Source organism: Zonotrichia albicollis, chromosome 5 (assembly GCF_047830755.1).
Source record: "Zonotrichia albicollis isolate bZonAlb1 chromosome 5, bZonAlb1.hap1, whole genome shotgun sequence".
Taxonomy (NCBI): domain Eukaryota; kingdom Metazoa; phylum Chordata; class Aves; order Passeriformes; family Passerellidae; genus Zonotrichia; species Zonotrichia albicollis.
This window is the reverse complement of record NC_133823.1, coordinates 50,027,424-50,047,223: the sequence shown is the minus strand read 5'-3', so window position 1 is coordinate 50,047,223 and position 19,800 is coordinate 50,027,424. Positions and strand designations below refer to the sequence as shown.

Here is a 19,800-nt window from a genome sequence, read left to right as displayed (position 1 = left end):
TTTAAACCTTGTAATTAGAGGTGAATGGAAGACAGTGAGGTGTATGTATAAACAAATTTAGGGGAGGGATTAAATGCACTGACTGTAATTAAAGATGGTCACTTCCAAGGCTGCAATGGGTACTTTTACTTTCAGGTGAATTAAAAGCTGAATATACCTATTTCTGCCACCACCCCCACAAACAAAAAAAAAGAAAAAATCTGGCATCAAGGGACAGTGGAGACTTGCAGATATCTGACAGTCCTGCCTCCAAGTTTAGATACAGCTTGCCACAACACCAGTAGTGCCTTGTTTATAATTTAATGTCCAACCAATTTCCCTTTCCATTGAACAGTATAAAACTAGTTGTCCTGAGCCAGATAAGGTGCAGTTGAGCAGAGTCTGAAAATGATCCATCTGGGGATGATAAGGTATGGAACACCTTTCAAAACTCTCCCTCTTTCTTTCTTCCCTGCAAAACTCAGCTCAGATTTCTTAAGTGCAGTGTCCTGAGGTTATCTGGCAATGGAAGGAAGCGCCAGAAGTTTGGACTCACTCGCCATGTGAGTATGTAAAGTCAGGCAGTGGGAACCAAGACACCCAACAGTCTATTTAAAACACCTCTTAGCACCTACACCCAATAACTGCTTCTAGCAAACACACACAACAAGCTCCCAAATTTCCCTAGCAGAAATTATTTGCTCCACCCATGTTGTTCATTGCAGCAGTCAACACAACAGCACTTACCAATCGGGATTAAGTCAGCTTTCTTGGGGAATTACAGGGTTTGCTACCTTTATGTTTTGTAAATACCAGCTAATGTGCTACGTAAGACACAGAGTGTCTGTGCAGCTGGTATTTGCAAACACTGCTGGTATTCCTAACTTCAATAGGAGCTGCTGAGTCCTGGCAGCAATTACACGCCAGGCAGGCCCCTTATTTAGCACCTTGTATCTTCATTTAGTTACCCAAACTGAACCATCAAGAAAAGAAAAGCAGATAAATCTGTTAGGCATCAATCCCAAGGAGGCAGCTGGGAGAAGAGGACTCACCACTACAACTCCAGCCTTTTACAGGCGTTTTGCCACCTCCAGATGCAGTCTTTGACTGTTACACAAATCTGCTTTGTTGCAATAAGGTAGAACCTAATAAAGGCTTTCTTCATGTAGGGCATGTAGCCTGCAACCAGAGTTATTAGTTTTTCAAGTCAGAAGCATTGCAACATGACTTCATGTACATACATCCCAGCCCACACCTCTGCTGTGTCGGCTGCGCCGATCTCCATGTGCTACAAAATTAGTCACACTAATTTGTGTAGAAAAAAGCTTGTGTAACATAAACTAGCATTAAACAATAATATTAGCCAATTGACATCCTCTGACAAGTCCTGTCACTCTGCTCTAACCTAGAAGGGTGTGAACATAGCTCAGCATATGTATTTCCATCTCAAAAGACAGCACTCTATCAAAGTCCCAAAACAATTCTCTCCTTCCACACGTAGGGAGGAGCGGGTAGAAGGAATATCTTATCCATTCCTGGGGATTGCACAGGGCTTTAGGACAAGAGGAGTCAGTTTTTAATTGGATCCCATGCACAAGGAAGGGGATGGGGGGGGGGGGAGTTGGTTTTAGTTTTGTTTTTCCAAAAAAGGCCCAAATTAAACTTCTGTGAAGAAATTGCCTTCTGCTTTTTCACATTTATGATCTGCTGTCTAAATGCTCATGCTCAGTACAGTTTCTGGAACCTTTCTGCATCCTCTGCAGCTGCCTGGATGTGATGCAGGGTTCAGCCTGGAAACAGGCACAGCTCCCCACTGAAATTCCCTGGGCATGAGGCAGAGTTGGGCCCACAGTCTGCCAGTGTACCAAGGGGAAAAAACACAGATTAAAAACTACTTGACCTGCAAAGGAATTCTATGCAGTAAATCTAAGCACAAGTGTCTGCTGACAGAGACCACGAGGGAAAAGGAGCATGAGCTACAGCAGGGAAGTACACACCGTTCCATTCAGAAAGAGACATTTTGAATTTGGGACCAGGCCATGGTATATCCAATACCCAAGTGAGGTAGTCACTCCAGGGAAAGGAGTGCTAAAAATAGAGCTACAGATGCCAGTAGAGCATGGAGGCAGGGAGAGGAAGGGACAGGACAAGCAACTCACAGAACACAGCCACCTCCTCCAGCTGACGTTGATTCCTTTTCGTCTACTCCAAGCAGGGGCACTGGGACATGAATGCTCATGACAAACTTGGGAGAAAGCAAGCCAGGCTCCTGCAGATCTGGTGTGAATCCAGAGCCAACCTTGCCTCAAAGAGCTGGAGCTGCACTGCTGACTTTCAGGCACATTTGCTGCTCCTTCAAACCACAGCAGGTACCACTTCTGTATATTGGTCTGTGGGCTTCCACAGACCTGACTGGCTGGGATTCAGCCAAGGATTCCCACTGCATTATATAAGACTCATTTCAGAGGCCAGCTTCTTAAAGTCCATTAGCTGCCTAAATACCTTAAAAAAAAACAAAAATCAAATTCCAGCTCACTTGTCCAGATGTAGCTAAGCAAGCTTAAAAAACCCCTCTTTTTCAAAATACCTAATTCAACTTTTTTTTTTCTCCTCCAATGAGGAGAGCAGTCACCATCAGGCCTCTCTTGCCCTGTATGCAGGGAATCAGCACCTGGCTGTCCTGAAAGTAGCAGAAAGTCTGGCCCATCCATCTCTACTTTGTACAAGTCCAGCCCACTTTCTCTACCATGCTGGATGAGAACTAGCCAGGTCAATTAGCAGGTCCTGAAAACATAAACCACCTTCTACATAGTCCATTAGAGGCTGACACACAATGGACTTATGTCTGAAGAGAGGGATGAACAAATTCAAGTGGAAAAAAATGCATGCACTTGGTTTCTCACCCATCGGCTCCCTGCTGGCTGCTTGGCTTTCTGGAGCCCAGACCCAGAACTCCACTCATGCTCCACAGTCCAAAGCTGACTTCAGCAGGAAAAAGGACATAATAATTGAGTCTAAACTGTATTTTAGTCCCATCTTTCATTGCAAAATAGCAGCTTTGTCCAAATCATGAGTACGTGTACATTTCTGATACCTGTAATATAACTTCCTGAGCAGATTAATTTTCAAGCTTTGTCTGCTTAATACACTCCTCCTTTGCAAACCAGCAGTGTAGGTAGGAAGATTTGTTGGGAGTGCATCATCAGGTGAGCTGCTCTGTGCACTGAAAAGACAACAGTTCAGGGCACAGGTATCTACAGCAGCTACTGCAGCACGTACTGCAGGACAAGTCACAGGTCCAGACACTTGCTGACTGCCCAGAGATGAAAGGAACAGCATTTAAGTACAAAGCTGTGAACCTTCCAATTTCTTTAATTCCACAGATCTCTCAGACTCAGAAGCATGGGTTGCTTCAGCAAAAGCACAGGATTAAATCTCAGTTCTGCAGGTCCAGTTCTTTATAGACTTTGCTAAACAAGTTCTGCAAAAAAAATTATTACAGAGATTTTTAACACCTGGTAAGAGGGGCTTTAAGCTGACATTCAGCCTTGCCCTGGCTGAGGCAATGCCAGTTACCTGCTCACTACAGCTGGAACCCTCAGAGAAGCAGTCATAGCTGGGGAGGGGGAGCAGATGCCCAAACCAGGGTGGCTTTCAGCTCACAAAAGTAAAATCATACTCCTAAGACATTATCTTGCCCAAGTAGTGCAAAGGCATGTTTATTGCAATTCACTGGGATTGTAATAAACCACTTCACACCAACCAGAAGGTGTAAAAAACCCCTCTTTTCTTGACAAGAAAACCAGAAGAAAGACCTAGTACAGAGGTTAGATTCTGCTAGCAAGACAACGTGGTTCCCACCACTAACACAGCAGCCACATTATCTGAATGGTTTATGTACAATCTGGACAGATCCTAGAAATGGCAGCAATTTTTATAGACCCATTATAACAATGAGATCTTTCCCAGGTCAGTTAGACCCATCCAGCACAGCACTTTCCAGGAAACAGCAGCCAAAACTGGATGCTTAGGAAAAACATTAAACTGACACAGAAGTGAACTGTAACTGCTCTGTACTGTAAATTAACACTGTCACTCAAAGAAGCCATCCCACCCCTCCCCGTGACACAGCAGGGTGTGCCTGTGACAGTGAGCTGGCTCAGGAAGGTGACCTGGCCAAAGGAGGAAGCTTCTCCCCTCCTGCTGTGCTGGCAGGAAGCAGGACCCAGGAGCACCAGAGTGCAGCCAGGGCTGGGTGAAATTCCTGGGGGAAGCACAGCAGTGAGACACTGGGTGATCCTTCCCTGGAAGGACTTTACCCCAGCACCAGTTCAGGGGTTTCCTCAGTTAGTGGTGGCACCACAGCCACTCAGCATGATGGATCAATGCAGTTACAGCTTTTTGCTGCATAACACTGCTAACCACAATGGTAATTTGTGATTTTGAAAAGGCAGCCCATAATAAAAATAAACATTAAGCATTGTTTTCGTATGCTATTATTTCAATGACCTTTCAGTTCTGTTTCAAAACTTCCAAGTGTATCACCAACTGGCAATTACATGCTTTTCATTAACCCTACAGTTTACTAACGTGAAGAACCACAGAGAAGATTTCAGGACATCCATCTAGGCATTCTCTCAGCTTATATAAACTTCAAACACCAAGCAGCTCTGGTGGGTGAAACTGATGTACCAATGAATGTAATTGTGCTTTTGAATGTGCAATTCCTCCATGAGAAAACCACCTATAAGGACTTAACTTCAGAGGCACCTGCTCTGTTTTTTAATGTTGTACATAATAATGCTCCCATCAAAATATATATTGCTTATCAAAGCCTGTGTTTCTGTAGGGATATCCTACAGAAACACAGGCTATATTGCATCATTGTGTGCATCATCATTCATTCACACATTGATGCAATATAGAAACTTTGTTCTGGTAAGATTTTAGCTTTAAGGACTGCACAAAACTTGCATCAGTATTACCTTCTGTGCACAAGGGAACACTTTCAGTCTCCCCCACTCAGCACTCTACACAACACATACATTAAGTTCCTTTGGGAAGAAAGAAAGATTTGGGGGTTTTTCCATCTTTAAGGATTTGCACTGTGTCTCATGTATTCTCCATTCTCTTCTTGCACTTCTGAAACTTCAGGGCTGTCTCACTCAGCTGATTCAGGCCAACTCCACAGCAGTCTCAGCTTGAACAGCAATGCCTGGTTTTTACTTCCATCTAGCTCAGCTCGCCAGCTTTTGTCAAATCTAAGCCTGAGGACATGGGACCTAGATCAGCCATACCAGGGTCACACATCACTTCTTCAGCTCACATGGTGCCAGTCTGGGGACAGCAGCACGTGGCTTGCTGATTTTGAGGTACACTTATTCATTTCCTCACTAGTTCTTAAAATCTGTTCTTTAATATCATCAAGTTTCACGAGCTGTTTCCAAAGACTTTGCCAGGGGAAGGGCAAGACCTTGACCCTCTCTTGCAGCAGAGCTCCTCATGGCCAGGCAGGACTGAATGAAACCAGGGAAGTCCTGATGGGTTGATCCCAGTATCCTCTCAGGGCTCTGTGTCCTTTGACAGGAGGTGACAGAGGATGAGACATCATCTCTTCCTTGCACAGCCCTGCCCAGGCTGGGGAGAAGACCACAGTGAACAGCCAAGGGCAGGTTCTCCCTGCCTTCAGAGCAGTGTGGAGATCTCAGCACAGTCTTCAGGGACATACACCTTGGCTTTTACCTTCTAATGTAGAACTAGTATAAATTGATGCAAATAAATGAGATTATGCTGTGTCTTCTAAAGAAGCTTAAGTCTCTCATGAATTCTTGGGTGTTTTTTTACACTATGAAAGCTGAATTCCTCTATACAGCTGTCAGGTCGATTTAAAAATTTCCTTGCAAAAAGCCATGATTACTAATTTGCTTACTATTTATATTGCTCTGTGAAAGCCTACAGACCTAATGGTCTGGCTGGAAACAACAAAAGATACCTACATGAATATACACATTTGTCATTAGGAACTAGTTACATCCAAGTGCCACTCTGACTAACCTGTCTGTAATTATTAAAATATCCTCTAGGACCTCAGCTGTCCCTAGGACAGAAGATTTCTTGCCTTCCTGCATTTTATTTAGGGGTTTTGCTGTTTCACAGCTCCAAGATGCACACCTTAAATGCACAGGACCAAAACAAGACTGCCATTAGAGGGATGAGTCCTTAAAGAGTTTCCCTGTAAGAACCCACACCAAAGTTCTGAGCAAGGTATTCCAGAGAGACATAAAGCAGAGAAAAAGGAATTTCATATATGAATCACTGAGAAACACTTTACCATAAATGTAATCTGAATTCTATCATATAATGAAATTTTTTTCTTGCAATTACATTTCTGCTTTCGTCTTCCTCTGAGTACCCACTCAAGAGCACACAGAAAAGAGACCCAGCAGTACAAAACACAAAATAAAGTGGTAGTGCCAAATGGCCAAGCCAGCACATACAGAGGTCAACCACTGCCATTCCCACCAACATTGAAACCAGAGATAAAACCTCTGATGTGCAACAGCAGTGCAGAACCCAAAAGAGCAGCATGTACGTGAATGGCTGCCATGGCTTTCCAGCCACCAGCATCTCTGGCCACGCTGACACAGGACACGAGGGCTGTGTACAGGAGGAAGCCATTTCCCTGCCCTCCAGCACGCAGGACAGCCTCAGACACCACGTGAGGGACTGGGCACGGAGGAGGACACGCAGCCATTCCTCTCCTCCTCCTCGACAGGCTGCTGTGAGATAACCCAGTGTGCCTTGCCAGAGCAGCATCATGGCAGTGCTGAGTCAAGGCACTGGTCCTGGAAAGGAGACACCTCCAAAATCAACATCCAGGGCTTCCCAGCTGGCAGGGCAGGGCTGCACCAGAGGGGGAAGGCAGGCTCTGCCGCAGGGACACACCACAGCTGTGAATCTTCCATTAAAGCATGCAAGACACTTCATAGATCTTAATGTAATTTTAGTTAAACACAGTGAAAAACACTATGATCGGTATTATCTACTCATACACCCACAGTGGTGGAGGAGGGGGTTGTTATAAAGAAGAAAACAGAAATTGCAGGAGTCCTTCACACCAATACATCAGGCAGCTAGAACTGTACACACCTCATCTGCTTTTGCCAGCACCCATTTGCACATACAGGGATCTTGCACTAATTTGCAGGTTCTTACCAGGAAGAATAAAAATCTGGCTTCAAGTATAGTTTAACTGCAGGAGGCACAGCGAGCAGCAGCAGTTAGAAACATTAGTTGTATAATCACAAGACATACTGTGCAGTTTACCTATTTTGACCTTGAGATGGCAAAGAAAGAAAAGGTAGCGAGGCAAGTACTATATGGTCCATCTACTACAAAGATACAACACAGAACTGAAAGTGAGATCAGCGATTGAACAATTAATAGATTCTCCTTCTGGCCCTGCATCTGCTGCAAATGCTGCTGTGCCTCATTTACTGTGCTGCTTAAACACGTTAAGGCAGAGCAAAAGGAAGAAGAGGAAAATAACTGAAGGAAAAAGAAAAGGAATATGTAGATTAAAGTAAATTCTTAATGATGAAGCAGGAGGAGAGGAAGAAATTGAACAGAATGAGAAAGAATCACAGTTGGGGGCAATTTTTTTTTCTTTTAAAAAAGTGTGACCAAAGGACAGAATTTTACATCCAGTTATTTTCCTGAAGACTCTGTCAGCAGAACTTCTGCCCTTACGATGTCACTGCCTTAGCCAGTGCACTGCATTCTACTGCCCAGGCCTGTGTTTGTGAGCTTGAGCCTTCTCCAGTTCCTCTCATCTCTAGGATGACCACGTGGCTATTAGGCACAGCTATAGTTTACTCATATTACAATTAAACTACAGGAAAGCATGTAAGCATGCAAGGGAAGTGATGGTCTAGCTGCTACACAACTGCAGCCACAGAACAACACACAAAAAAACCCCACGAGTTCAATCTTGTTGTGCCATCAACCACATTTCACCTATTTAGGACCATGCAAACAGGTTTAAATCATATCCACATATACCCCCCTCGCTTTTGCTGGATGTGTGAAGCCCGAACGACCACAAGCAACACACAAAAAAACCCAACAAAAACCACCCGAACGGGCGTTTATCCTGCTGCCTGAATGGTGAGTGAAAGGCAGAGGCCCCGCAGTGAGGGTGCCACGGTGGGAGCGAGAGGCAGAGCCAGCACAGCCGCGGTGTCTGAGCCCCTCGGACAGGCAGAGCCAGCACGGCCGCGGTGTCTGAGCCCATCGGACAGGCAGAGCCAGCACGGCCGCGGTGTCTCTGTGTCCCCTCGGACAGGCAGAGCCAGCACGACCGCGGTGTCTCTGTGTCCCCTCGGACAGGCAGAGCCAGCACGGCCGCGCTGTCCCTCTGTGTCCCCTCGGACAGGCAGAGCCAGCACGGCCGCGCCGTCCCTCTGTGTCTCTCGGAGCGGTGCTCCCGGAGCCCTCCCGCAGCCCAGGGCCCAGCTGCACACACACCCTGGCACGGTACAACACCCGCGGGATGAACGCTGCCTCCGGAACGGGGCAAAGCAGAGCTCCGCACCGCGCGGGGCTGCTCTAAGCTCTGTCCTGGCTAAGCCCGGCTTTTCCCGGCGCTGCACTGGCCGGAGAAGGCTCGGCTCAGGCAGTGCCCGCTCCTGCCCCAGCTCACAGTGAGCTCTCCGGCCAGGACACCCAGCACCAAGGAAACGGACGGAGGGGAAAAACGGATCTCTAGGTACTGATATGCAAGATGAAAATTAACTGCACTTTAGGCATACTTTAAAAGAAACATAAAATAACCCTGTGTGACACATTGTTCCCGAAAATCATTCACCTTAATCACAAAAATACTTTGTACTTACAGCATTTAACACCTCTAGCAAACAGTTGCTGCAATCAGATTCTTTGTTAGTAACAATTCGGTTAACCAGTTACAGCATTAATCAGTCCAAAGCTAACTATTAGGGATGTTTCAAAAAGAGAACACCAGACAACAGGGGGAAAAAAAAGCCAAATAATACTACAATTATTAGATTTTAGTTGATAAAAAAACCAAAACCAACTTAATAAATTATTCACTGCAGAATCAAAACAATTTCAACAAAATGTTCTTCAATAAACACAGTAATTCAAATGTCAGCCATACATCTTTTAATTATCTTTTTTTCAAGACTTACCTATGTTTTTCTAGTTCATTGTGTGATGACCTATTAAAAAGAGAAAAGAAATATTAGAGAAAGGATAAATAAACCGAGATTTATAATATTTTAAAGACAATACTTGCATAAATTGCAAAAGAGTTCTCTAAAATACGTATTTAACATGGATTATGAAACAGCTTTTCTTTTAAATTAGTTCACTTTTATATTCTTCAGGGTATCAACTTAATTTCCATGAGTAAACTGTAGGTTTGGGGGGAATTATAATATATTTGCATTTATTAGTGTTCTATACATTCAGAGACAGAAATGAACATTAAAAACTGAGCAGGTTAGTAATAAAAACAGCCCACGAGATTTTTATCAGTGAAGAAAAATTATGAGGGGGTAGAAAGTGTTCGAAGATCTAAATGGTAACAGGCAAGAGCAAAAAGCACCCAAAAAGCCAGCTTTCAAGCCCATGGAAAAGCAGAAAGAAAAATCAGCAGCTAATCACTGCTGTTGTTGTTGACATATTAATGGCAACAAAAGAGGAATCCTCTTAATTCTTCTCATTCTACAAAGAGAAAATAAAACCCAAAAAAAATCACAAAATCACAGTCCCTGTACTGACCGCAGCAGCATGTTATCCTTTTCCAATCTACTTGGATTAAAGATTTTTTTTTTTCTTCTTCAACTGATGCCTCGGTTTCTTTGCCATTAGGAGGCAGCCCTAAATTCTTGGGGTATTTTTTTTTAAACTGATTCAGCTAAAAATATTCATTTTATTTATTTACACAGCTCAGATTAAAAACATTCCTAAAATGAAGTTACTGTCGCCGCCTCAGAACCAGCAATTTTCCGTACTTTCAGTTTTGTCCCACTGAAAACATGCCCAGCACGTCAGGATCAAAAGATGCAGAGGCGGTGGCAGCTTTTAGGGCTGGCAGATTATGTCAGAGCAGCTCTGCTGGAGCCTGCTGCAGCCCCAGCCTGCAGCTGGGCACGGGGTGCACAGTGAGGTGCCTTTGTGCAGGGCAAGGGGGAGCAGAGCCATCCCAGGGGGATCTGGGAGCCCTCCTGCACAATTCTGCCTGGTGCCGAGCTGTCCGGCTCTCCCTGCACACATCGAGCTGCTGGATGCTGGGCCTGGCTGTGACCGACGGCAGAACATCACTGCAGGCACACAGAGGGAAATAGAAAGCAAAGCTCACACAAGAAACATCCAGTGAACAAACCCACGAGCAGCTGATCTCAGGCCAGTGCAGCTCCTGATCCTGCAAGGAACCAAGTGAACTGCCCCTCTGCAGGTAAAACTGAAATGCAGACAAGGTTCAGCACTGATGCCAATCCACTCTCACCAGAGTGTTGGTACCAAGACATCAATGATGTCAATCATTACCTGGCATCTTTTTCTCAAAAGCCTATGAATGAGTTCTTTATGTATTTTTGTTGCATCAAGTTAGCCATGATCAAGTAATGTGTGTATTTCTACAATGCCATTTAAGTGCTCCTGACCAATGCAGCAACACTACAAGTGTTAAACACGTTTTCTGTTCTACATTACTAGGGCAAGGTGGGCTTGGTCATTTGGCTATCTTAAGACGATTTCTTTTTTTATATTCTACTCCTACTCTCTACACAGAGGTCAGACTTTCTCTACAATCATTTCTCCACACCGATGTTCACAAAAATTGACGAAGACCGTGCTAAATCCACCAGTGGTTATGAAAACACATGGAGAATAGAAGTTCAGTAGGGAACCATTGTCCCCAAACACCCTCAACAGGCCTGTCAAAGGCACTGTTTGTAGGGAACTTTGGAACCAGAGAGGAAATACAGGCCAGCCTGCACTCATCCCTATGACATGAACTCCTTCTGGCAATTAGACACAAAGGTGAACACAGTCACTCCAACTGGCCCATTCTGAGCTGCCAGCTCCCAGCAGCTCTGGCGAGCACGCACAGGAACTGCACGGGAACCACTGGCCAAGGAATTCTGCCTGCATGGAGTACCGTGCTGGGCTGAGAGAAGATGCTGTGAGCAGCTGGCAGTCCTGCACACAGCACATCTACAGGGCACCTGTGGCACATGGAGGGGATCCTGGCATTCTCCTGAGGTACATCCTGCCAGGGCAGCTCTGCAGCACACAGCTGTGGCTGTGCCAGCTGCCAAAGCCAGCAGCAGTGACCGTGTGCCTCTTGGCAGAGCTCTTGAGGACACAAAAGCCCCAGCGACGCCTGCAGTGTGCCAACGTGGGCACCAGCCACACATTTCAGGAGGTGACAGGGGCCAACTAACGCCCCAACTATCAGACCCCAGGCAGGAACCAAAACTAAGAGTCCTTTTATCTGAGAATTGCTCCATCTACAGAGCAAGTTAAATACCCTATTACAAAGCATGACAGGGATTTCTTTGGTTGGGTTTGTTTTCACGAGACATGAACCTCTCTTGAAATACTGGGTTTTATTTCCTTTGCTGTCTACTGCACAGTATATCAGCAAGAATATCTGTCTCCTGCTCTTTATGCAACCTAAAGTGAGGGAAAAAGCCATAAGAACTGGTCTCCACACAATCCAGTACCCTGTTTCAAAATGGAGTCTTTTACTAATTTAGTAAAGATAAGATGTAGGTCACAACTAATAAGATATATGTATATATGTATTTATAAGAGAGAGACAGATATATGACTGTGGTTTGCAGACAAATGGTCTGTGGAGCCTTTCAAAATGGCTTCAGGAGAAGGAAGACTTCTGGTGTTTAACTCGGGTTCACTCCACTGAGGGCTTTTTGTATCTCCACAAAAAGCTTGGGGAAGTTGAGGGTAGCAGTGAGGGGGAAAAAAGGTAAAAAGGTTCAGTTAAAAATAAAAAGTCGACAACAAAAAATTCTGCAAAATCACAGATTTACAAGAAAGGGATAATGAACACTGGTGCTTAGACTACACTGTTGAGCTGAGACAGCTCTAATATCCCTTTAGCAAATGCCAAGCAGTTCACAGACTATAAATCTTATTTGTGAAGAAATTGTCAAAAGAAGATTTGAAAGAATATAGAGGAACCAAGCAAATGCAGCCATTGGTCTCCAAGATGCTGTGCTACTTCTCACAGCACATCCCCAGAGCCATCACCTTCCTTTTCCCCAATTCTAGGTATTGGATTTCAGCTTTTGGTTGAACATTTAGCAGACACACCTAAGAAATTTGTAGAGGTGCTAACTGAGATTGCAAGACTAACACAGAAAAGGCAAGGGCACCTCCACCTCCACTGCTGCCAGTTTATGGGTGAGCCAGCAGGATCTGGTCACATGCAGGCTAGGCTGAGATTTCACTGTATGCAGCATGCACAGCCTGTTTCAGTATTCAGACAGCCTCCCTACTACTCCTCCATCCATCCATCCATCCATCCATCCATCCATCCCACTAGAGGGGCATCTGCTCAGCAGGAAGGCAGCAGCTCCCGACAAAAGCAGGGATGTATGGCAGCGCTGTTTATTGCCCTGTGTTAACAGCAGCAGGTCTAGACCGTGACTCACCAATACACTTCCAGTTGCCAAAGCACTTTAAAGCACTGTAGGGAGCAAAGCAGGGTACTAAACCAAGTGCTTGAAACAGTGGCAGCACCTTACCAGTGCCAGGGCTTTCTGGTGCAGGCAGGACTGCCAGGGTGTGGTACAGCCCATGTGCAGGATACAACTCCACCTCAAATCATGCAGCCATGTGAACTACACTGCAAGCACTTCACCTTTTGTCCAGGCCAAAAGAGTAAGAACAAACAGAACAGGAAGCTTTACAAGGTGCTACACCTTAAGTGTCTGCATCCAGTTCCCACTCCCAAAAGTGCAGGTGTGTAAAAGCACAAAGCTTACACCTGCAGCCTTGTGTGAACGTGACTGCTGTGCAGCTTTTCATTGAAAGGATCCAGATTCACTTCCAGGAAATTCCCTGTCCACATACCTAACCTGCTGTGGAATGCACCTGAAAATACTACAGTTCACTCCACAAAGCACAGACAAACCTGAACATAAGCACACATTCTGCCTATTATTCATAGCTTCTGGGTTGTTGTTTTTTTTTCCATTTGTTTCAAACTGGATGCATTGCTTACCAGCCAGTCAAAGAAACAGCCTGTACCAAATTAATCCACTAAAAATTAATTTTGCATTCTCCTCATAGCGAAATTTAACCGGTTTTGCAGATTCAGCTGGGATCTGGGAACCAGGCACACTGGCACAGCCTTGATGCAGAGTTCTGGCTCTGGGATCACATTCAAGTTGGTGCTGCCACATGTTTGCAGTGGCCAGGTCTGAATGTGCTTCTAATACGGTGGCAATTTGTTTTCCTCAACTGCACAAGCAGTGCAGCTTCCAAACATTGCAGACTTACTGCAGTTCCTCAGGGGGGACAGGTCCACTGGTGAAGTCTGTTATACTGGGACTAAAATGCATTATTTTGAAACCAAATGTGGCAGTATCAATTGCTGTCCTAGCTTCAGGAAGGCAAACTCAGAAATCCAGGTGAAAATTCAGCTGTGTCTGCACAGTCTGCTTTGCAGTATTTTATTCCTGGCCTCTCACAAAAAAAAAAAAAAAAAAAAAAAAAAAGGAAAAATAAAACAAAAATCAGGCCCCGATCCCTAAGCTGCTTAGTGTGGGCACAGAAAAACATCTGCAGAGAGCAAGGGGCTCGCTCTGCGGGCCACAGGTTCACCCTCACCATGAGCCAACATCAACAGAGGAATTTGGACATTAGGCTCTGTTTTTATTTGAAAATCCAAATGCCGCTTTCATCTTTTTCTGCATATAACCCTTTGCCAGAACACAGCACGAAGTACATGTCTATTTATATAACATATGAGCAAAAATATTAATTAATTAATAGACACAGAAGATATATTTATAACCCGGCATTTATTTTGCTCCTTCTCCTTCAATAAACCAGCTCCTAAATTAACAGGCCAAACACACTGCATCACCGACATTCAATTCCTTTCTCTGAAAGTAAATTTAACTGTGACCTCAGTAGACTGGCATCTAACACTAAGATTTTGCTTTTCATTTTAGCTTATTTCTGACCGTTTCACGGTGAAGCAGCTGCCTGAGCTCCCTGGTGCATGGGCAGACACACACCTCAAACCCAGACAGAGCTCAGGGTACCCAACACTCAGGTGAGTGTCACTGCAGCCAGGGCAGAAGAAAGCCCAGTTATCTGCAGGATTGCATGTTCCTCTGTGAGAGTGCTTTGCCTTGTGAGCAAACGTCACCAAATTTCAGATTTGTGTCGCATTCCTCCTCAGCACATCGCACACGTGTCACCTATCTGTTTCTTTAGAGCAAAAACCAAGCTTGACTTTTGAATATTTGCTATTAACACTTCCAAGGTACAATAGCAATAAACCCAGTTCTTTGTTTTATGCCTTTTTTTTAATTCTAAGTACACCTTAACAAGAATTATTAGACTGCATGGCGCTGCTTTAGGAACTACATACAGCCACTGCTCTGCGGAGACATTTATTATACTATAGTCAAGTACCTGATAAGTATTATTGTAACAAGATGTGACCTAGGTTTACCTCCCAGCAAAAGATAATATTGTGGCTTTCTCTAATCTCCTGTCCTCTTCGCAAAACAAGAATCCAGTTTCATTTGCCAGAGGATTTTGGTCAAAATTACTGGGGGGAAACAAGTCTGAATCTCAGCTGAGGACGTGGTACGAACCGCAAACCAGAAAGAAAACAAAGCAGTTTGGTTTGTGTGACATGGGAAAGGGCACATCACAGGAAACTGAGAAGAAAACATGTAAGATCAAGACATTTGAATGTGCAAGTGAAACAGAAATGGCTAAAAACTGTGTCTGATTGCTATCAATGACACCGAGGATATTGTTTATCAACAAACTGCTAACAACCACTTTCAATTTTGATTCAAAGCTAACAGTGGACAAAGCAAAACTGTTAAATTCCTACAGTGGACAGAAAGCCTTTAGATTTTGGCTAATTAAATGTAATTCTGCTGGTATATTTCCCTGCATGAATCGAAACCTGCCAAAATTACTTCTCACTCAATTGCAGTCAAGAGGCCAGCAAGCTTTTAGCCCAGACCTGACATGCTGTCCGAAGGGCTGGCAGCCTCCTGCCCCTTCTCCTGTGGGTCTGGGCCTCGCCAGCCGACCACAAGGGATGGGGGTCTCATCCTACAGATTCTTACATGAACATCACCAGCACCTCGGCAGGGCAGGGAGGGGTCCATCGGTGCCCTTGCTGAGGGCCAGGGCAGCTGGAATCCATCCCTGCCCATCACCCAGCCCGCAGTGCCTGGCCAGCACACCTGTGCCACACGGGGCGTGCTCTTCCCCCCACAGGCAGGCACACAGGGGGGAAACACAGAACAAAGAAGAGTACAGCATGCCAGGCTTCCTCACATCTGACAGTTTTTCTCCTCCTCCCCTCTTTTCTGATTTTCCAAGAATAAGGAGATTTTTTTGTGCTTTTCTATATGTATACCTCATAAGGCATAAAAAACCCACAATGTATGTGCATATATACATCTCTCACTTTTTAATCTGATCAGATGCTGCAAGCAGCAGGATACAAAAATAGATAATGGAAACAACAATGCCCCTGCAGATCTGAAATGTGCAGTTAGCTGCTCCTTTCCTACTCCTCCAACCTTAAGTATGTATTTTTAATCCAGAAAAACAATGAAATAAGGCATGAATTTCAGACACGTATGCAATCTCCTGTTAGCAATGAGATGCCTCCCTGCATCTAATGCTCCAAACCCAATGAGTCTGGAAAATAGTTAAAGTGGAACAACATGGACAAACACTGCTCGGTGGTTCACATCACCCACGACCACTCCAGATCCTCTGAACTTTGGCCAGTCGTCTCCCTCTGTTAATCTTTGAGTTGCTTAGGAAGAATTAACTGTGTTTCCAAAAATCCACTCTAGTCTGGAGCTCGACCCCTAGAGCCTCTAAGCTCCAAATAATAACAAAACAGTGATGCTGGTGTACATAATGTATTTTGCCCTGCATATTTAAATGGAGGGGTAATTTCTCCCCTGCAAATCTAAGCATGCAGGAAAATGTGAGCAGAGATTGCTGGACATGGGTACAAGGCCCATAAGGACAATGCAGAGGCACCCACAGGGCCCTGCTGCTGTCCCTCAGTCCCTGAAGGAGCAGGGAGCTGCATTAAAGCAATGTCCCTCTGATTCCCACACCAGCCAGCAAACCTGGTACCCGTGCTGAACCAAACCAGCCACTGTCCCGGCAGTGTCCGCGCTGGAAACCATTCCCTGACAAGCACTGTCCTGTCCTGTCACACACATGACCCATCCCTCATCTCTTCACTGCAGCTAGAAGAAAACAGAGTGTGAGCAGATGTACACATTGTAGGATGGCATTTTTGAAGGTTGCCACTGCTACAGAGTGAGAATCAGAACAACATGCTAAACAGGTAAACAAACACAAATCTGCAGGCAGGAAGAAAAGCAGCAAGGTAACTGCAAGTGGATCTGTGTGCCTCAACTTCAATAACACTAGCAAATTTGTAACCAGAAATCTTTTAATTCTGCGGCATTTGATAGATTACAAATCCTCTCCTAAAAACTCCTGAAAGCAGCTTACAATTCAGACAAATAACTATTTTGCAGCGGATGACAAGAGCCCTAAGAACGGAAACGATGGAATAATAGCTCTGTAAGTAACACAGATTTCTTGAATGCAAGAGACACACAAGAAATCTGTACGACTCAAGGAGCAATTTACAGCTGGAAAACTTATGAAATGTGTTTTGAATTTTTTTAAAGGCAGTGAACATACTTTATATGAAAATAATTAAAAATCTTAAGGAGCAAAGTGTCTCAGGACACAAGACACTCCTCCCACTCCTGATGACTTTCTCTTTTAAAATCAACTGACTGTCTTCTCATGCTCCATGATGAGACAAAGAATTCAACTAAAACTAAAACCAAAGTAGGAATGCTGCAATTAACAGCCCCCAAAATGGTTGCCTTGCTCGGAGCAGGGGCACGGGGGCACAATTTGCTCCCCCTCAGTAATCTTGGAGACACACAGCTCGGCCGCAGCAGGCACCACCAGGGCGCTCAGCAGCTCGTGTTTTTGCTCAAGGAGGGAGTTCGTCAGCTTTTGATTTCGGTTTGCACCTCCGGTGCCCCACGAGCAGCTCCTGGCCGCCTGCCGGGCACCTCCCCAGCACCATCCGAGCCGGCCGCAGGATGCCCGGCGGAGCAGCGAGAGCGGGCCCGCCGAGACTCACTGCTCCTTTGGAAAACAAGTCACGTGCAAAGCAAGTTCATTTTAGGCCATTCTACAGGAGCCACCAGCCAGCATGACCATGCAGAGCAGAGCAGAGCATCGCTGCCCCGGGACGAAGCAGGCCCAGCCGGGCACGCTCCTCGGTCCTCTCCGGAGCAGCCCTGGAGGAGCAGAGCGGGGCAGAGCCCAGGGCCGGGCTGGCTCCTGGGCAGGGGCCGGCAGCGTACCCGTAAGACAGCCAGCCTGCCGCACGTACACAGCCCGAGCAGCAAACAAAGCTGCGGAGCCTGCGCGCAGCCGCGCTCGGCCCGGGCCATCGCAGCGCAGGTAGCGGCTGCGGGGCAGCACCAGAACCGGGCGCCAGCCGGACAAACAACCGCCGAGCCGCGCACCCGGCCCGTCTGCGGGCGCGGGCCGGGCGGAAGGGCTGGCGAGCCGGCGCTGCGGCACAGCCCGCGGGCAGGTCAAGCTCGCTCCGGCACCTTCCCAGCCCGTGCCTCCCGAAGAGGCCGGAGGGCGGGCGGAGTGTCCCCCTCGCCGCCCCGCACACGCTGCCGGCCCGGAGCCCAGCGCCGCCGCAACCGGAGGCTGCATCTGCCCGGGCTGCCATGGGGGAGTCGGCCGGCTCGCTGCCTGCGGTTCACAAATGAATGCCGGGGGGGAAATTAGGTGCCATGCAAAGAGAAATCTGGGTGGCGATTATGGTGCTTAGGTCTGCAGCAAAAGCCGCTGTCGGCGAGCGCGGAGCAGAAGGAGCGATGAGGGCGGATGGGTCTGAAGTGCAGTGAGTACTAAGGAGATGGTGTACGCGTGGCAGTGTTTATATGAGAGATCAAAACAGAGCCAAGCCCATCCAGGGGAAAAATGGCGACTACCGGGATGGGGAAAACTGAGATACTGGATTAGTTATTATTTTTCATAAATGTATGCACTGCACATAAGCTAGACACATTGGAAAAGCTGACGATTCATTCTGAAAAAGCGGTGCGTCTATTACCTGTTATTCTGGGATTTTCTGGCCATGGTGCCTGCCTTTGTTTTCTTTCTGGAATAGTCACTATCGAAGGGTAACACTGATGCATAGCCATGTTCTGCTTCTAGGGACAAAGTCAGCATTAGTGGCAATATATTTTTTCCATGCAATTTTTTCCTCCTTTGCAGGAACGCTAGGGTAAAGAACAGAATTTTTTCCGGTTGATTTGTTTGGATTTTATTCTGGCATCTCTTAAAGCAGAGAGACAAAAAGAAAACCATAACTCGGTAAACCAAAGGGACAAAAAAAACCAAAACAACACCGAAGTGTCGAAATTAGGAGGATTATTGGAGTGCACATTAAAAACGAGGCGGATCATGCAAACCCTTGTCACGCTGCGCTGGGGGAGGGGAGCTGCCATACAATCACCGACTGCCACACACGGAGCAGAGAGAGGGATCCTGAGCGCTGCCACACGCACCGTCCCCATCCAGGGCGGCACAAACGACCCCCTTCTGCTTTGTTTGGGGGGTTTTATATTAAAAAAAGCCAAGATCCGAGCAGCGATGCTCCCCCAGCGCGGTGCCGCTGGCGCAGCCCGGGTCCCCCCCGGGCAGGTGCGGGCTCGGGGCCGCTGCCCCGGCCCGGCCGCCGCACAACAAAGGCCGAGAGCGGCTGGGAGCGCCTGCGGGTGCCTGACCGACTGCCCGCCTGCGCCCTGTACCTCGGTCTCTTCGCTCCAAGTACTCGGCCGCTTCCAGGAGGATTAACAGGGAGTTCAATTCCATGGCTGCCCGTCCCGAGCCCCCCGCGCCGAGTTCACGCGCGGGGACTCCCGAGCCCCCGGTTTTAAGCACCTCGCTCAACCTACATTTGACACACAGCGGACGGGCAGCCCGTGCAGCCAATGGCGAGCGGAGAATGCGAGCGGGGCGGGACGTAAGGAGGTGGCCGGACCAATCGGCGGCCAGAGCCCCCCCCCCCGTCGGGGCAGGGGATGTTGACAGATCCCCGCCGACCGTGCTCATTGGCTGCCCCTGTAGTAACAATTTAGAAGCCGAAGCTTAGCAACAGCACGTGGTGGCCCAGCCCCCTCGCCCGCTCATTGGCTGCTTCCTTGCAGTTAAGGAGGCCGAAGCTGCTCATTGGTGCGCGGGGCGTCATGCAAATGAGGGTGGCTGAGAGGGCCAATGGGGCGGGAGGCGCGTGCCGCGCGGCGGGAGGCGGGGAGAGAGGCGCGGGCAGCCAATGGGCGAGAGGGGGCGTGGCGTTGCCGTGAGGAAGAGGTAGGCGGAGGGCGGGGCCGCGAGAGGCTCCGCCCCCTCACACGCGCCGGGCGGGCTCGGGGCAAGCGTGATGGAAAACGGGAAAAGGGAAAAGGGGACGGTGAGGCGGCGGAG

The 19,800-nt window shown here is 47.0% G+C and overlaps 1 protein-coding gene across 3 annotated transcripts in view; it reads right to left on the bottom strand.

Annotated features, from left to right (window-relative positions):
• The window catches only part of MXD4 (MAX dimerization protein 4), a 38,915-nt gene extending 19,631 nt beyond the window's left edge, over nucleotides 1–19,284 (bottom strand). Inside the window, exons 1-3 of one of the 3 annotated variants that reach the window (XM_074541667.1) lie at nucleotides 19,125–19,284; nucleotides 18,425–18,521; nucleotides 9,189–9,218 (exon numbers count right to left, since the gene is read on the bottom strand). In XM_074541667.1, the coding sequence (XP_074397768.1) occupies nucleotides 9,189–9,218; nucleotides 18,425–18,521; nucleotides 19,125–19,188 (191 nt within the window). In that variant the 5' untranslated portion in view covers nucleotides 19,189–19,284. Of the gene's footprint in view, nucleotides 1–9,188; nucleotides 9,219–18,424; nucleotides 18,594–19,124 lie in introns of all 3 variants that reach the window. The other 2 variants (XM_074541666.1, XM_074541665.1) reach the window with 2 other exon arrangements.
• Between the last annotated feature and the right edge of the window lie 516 nt (nucleotides 19,285–19,800).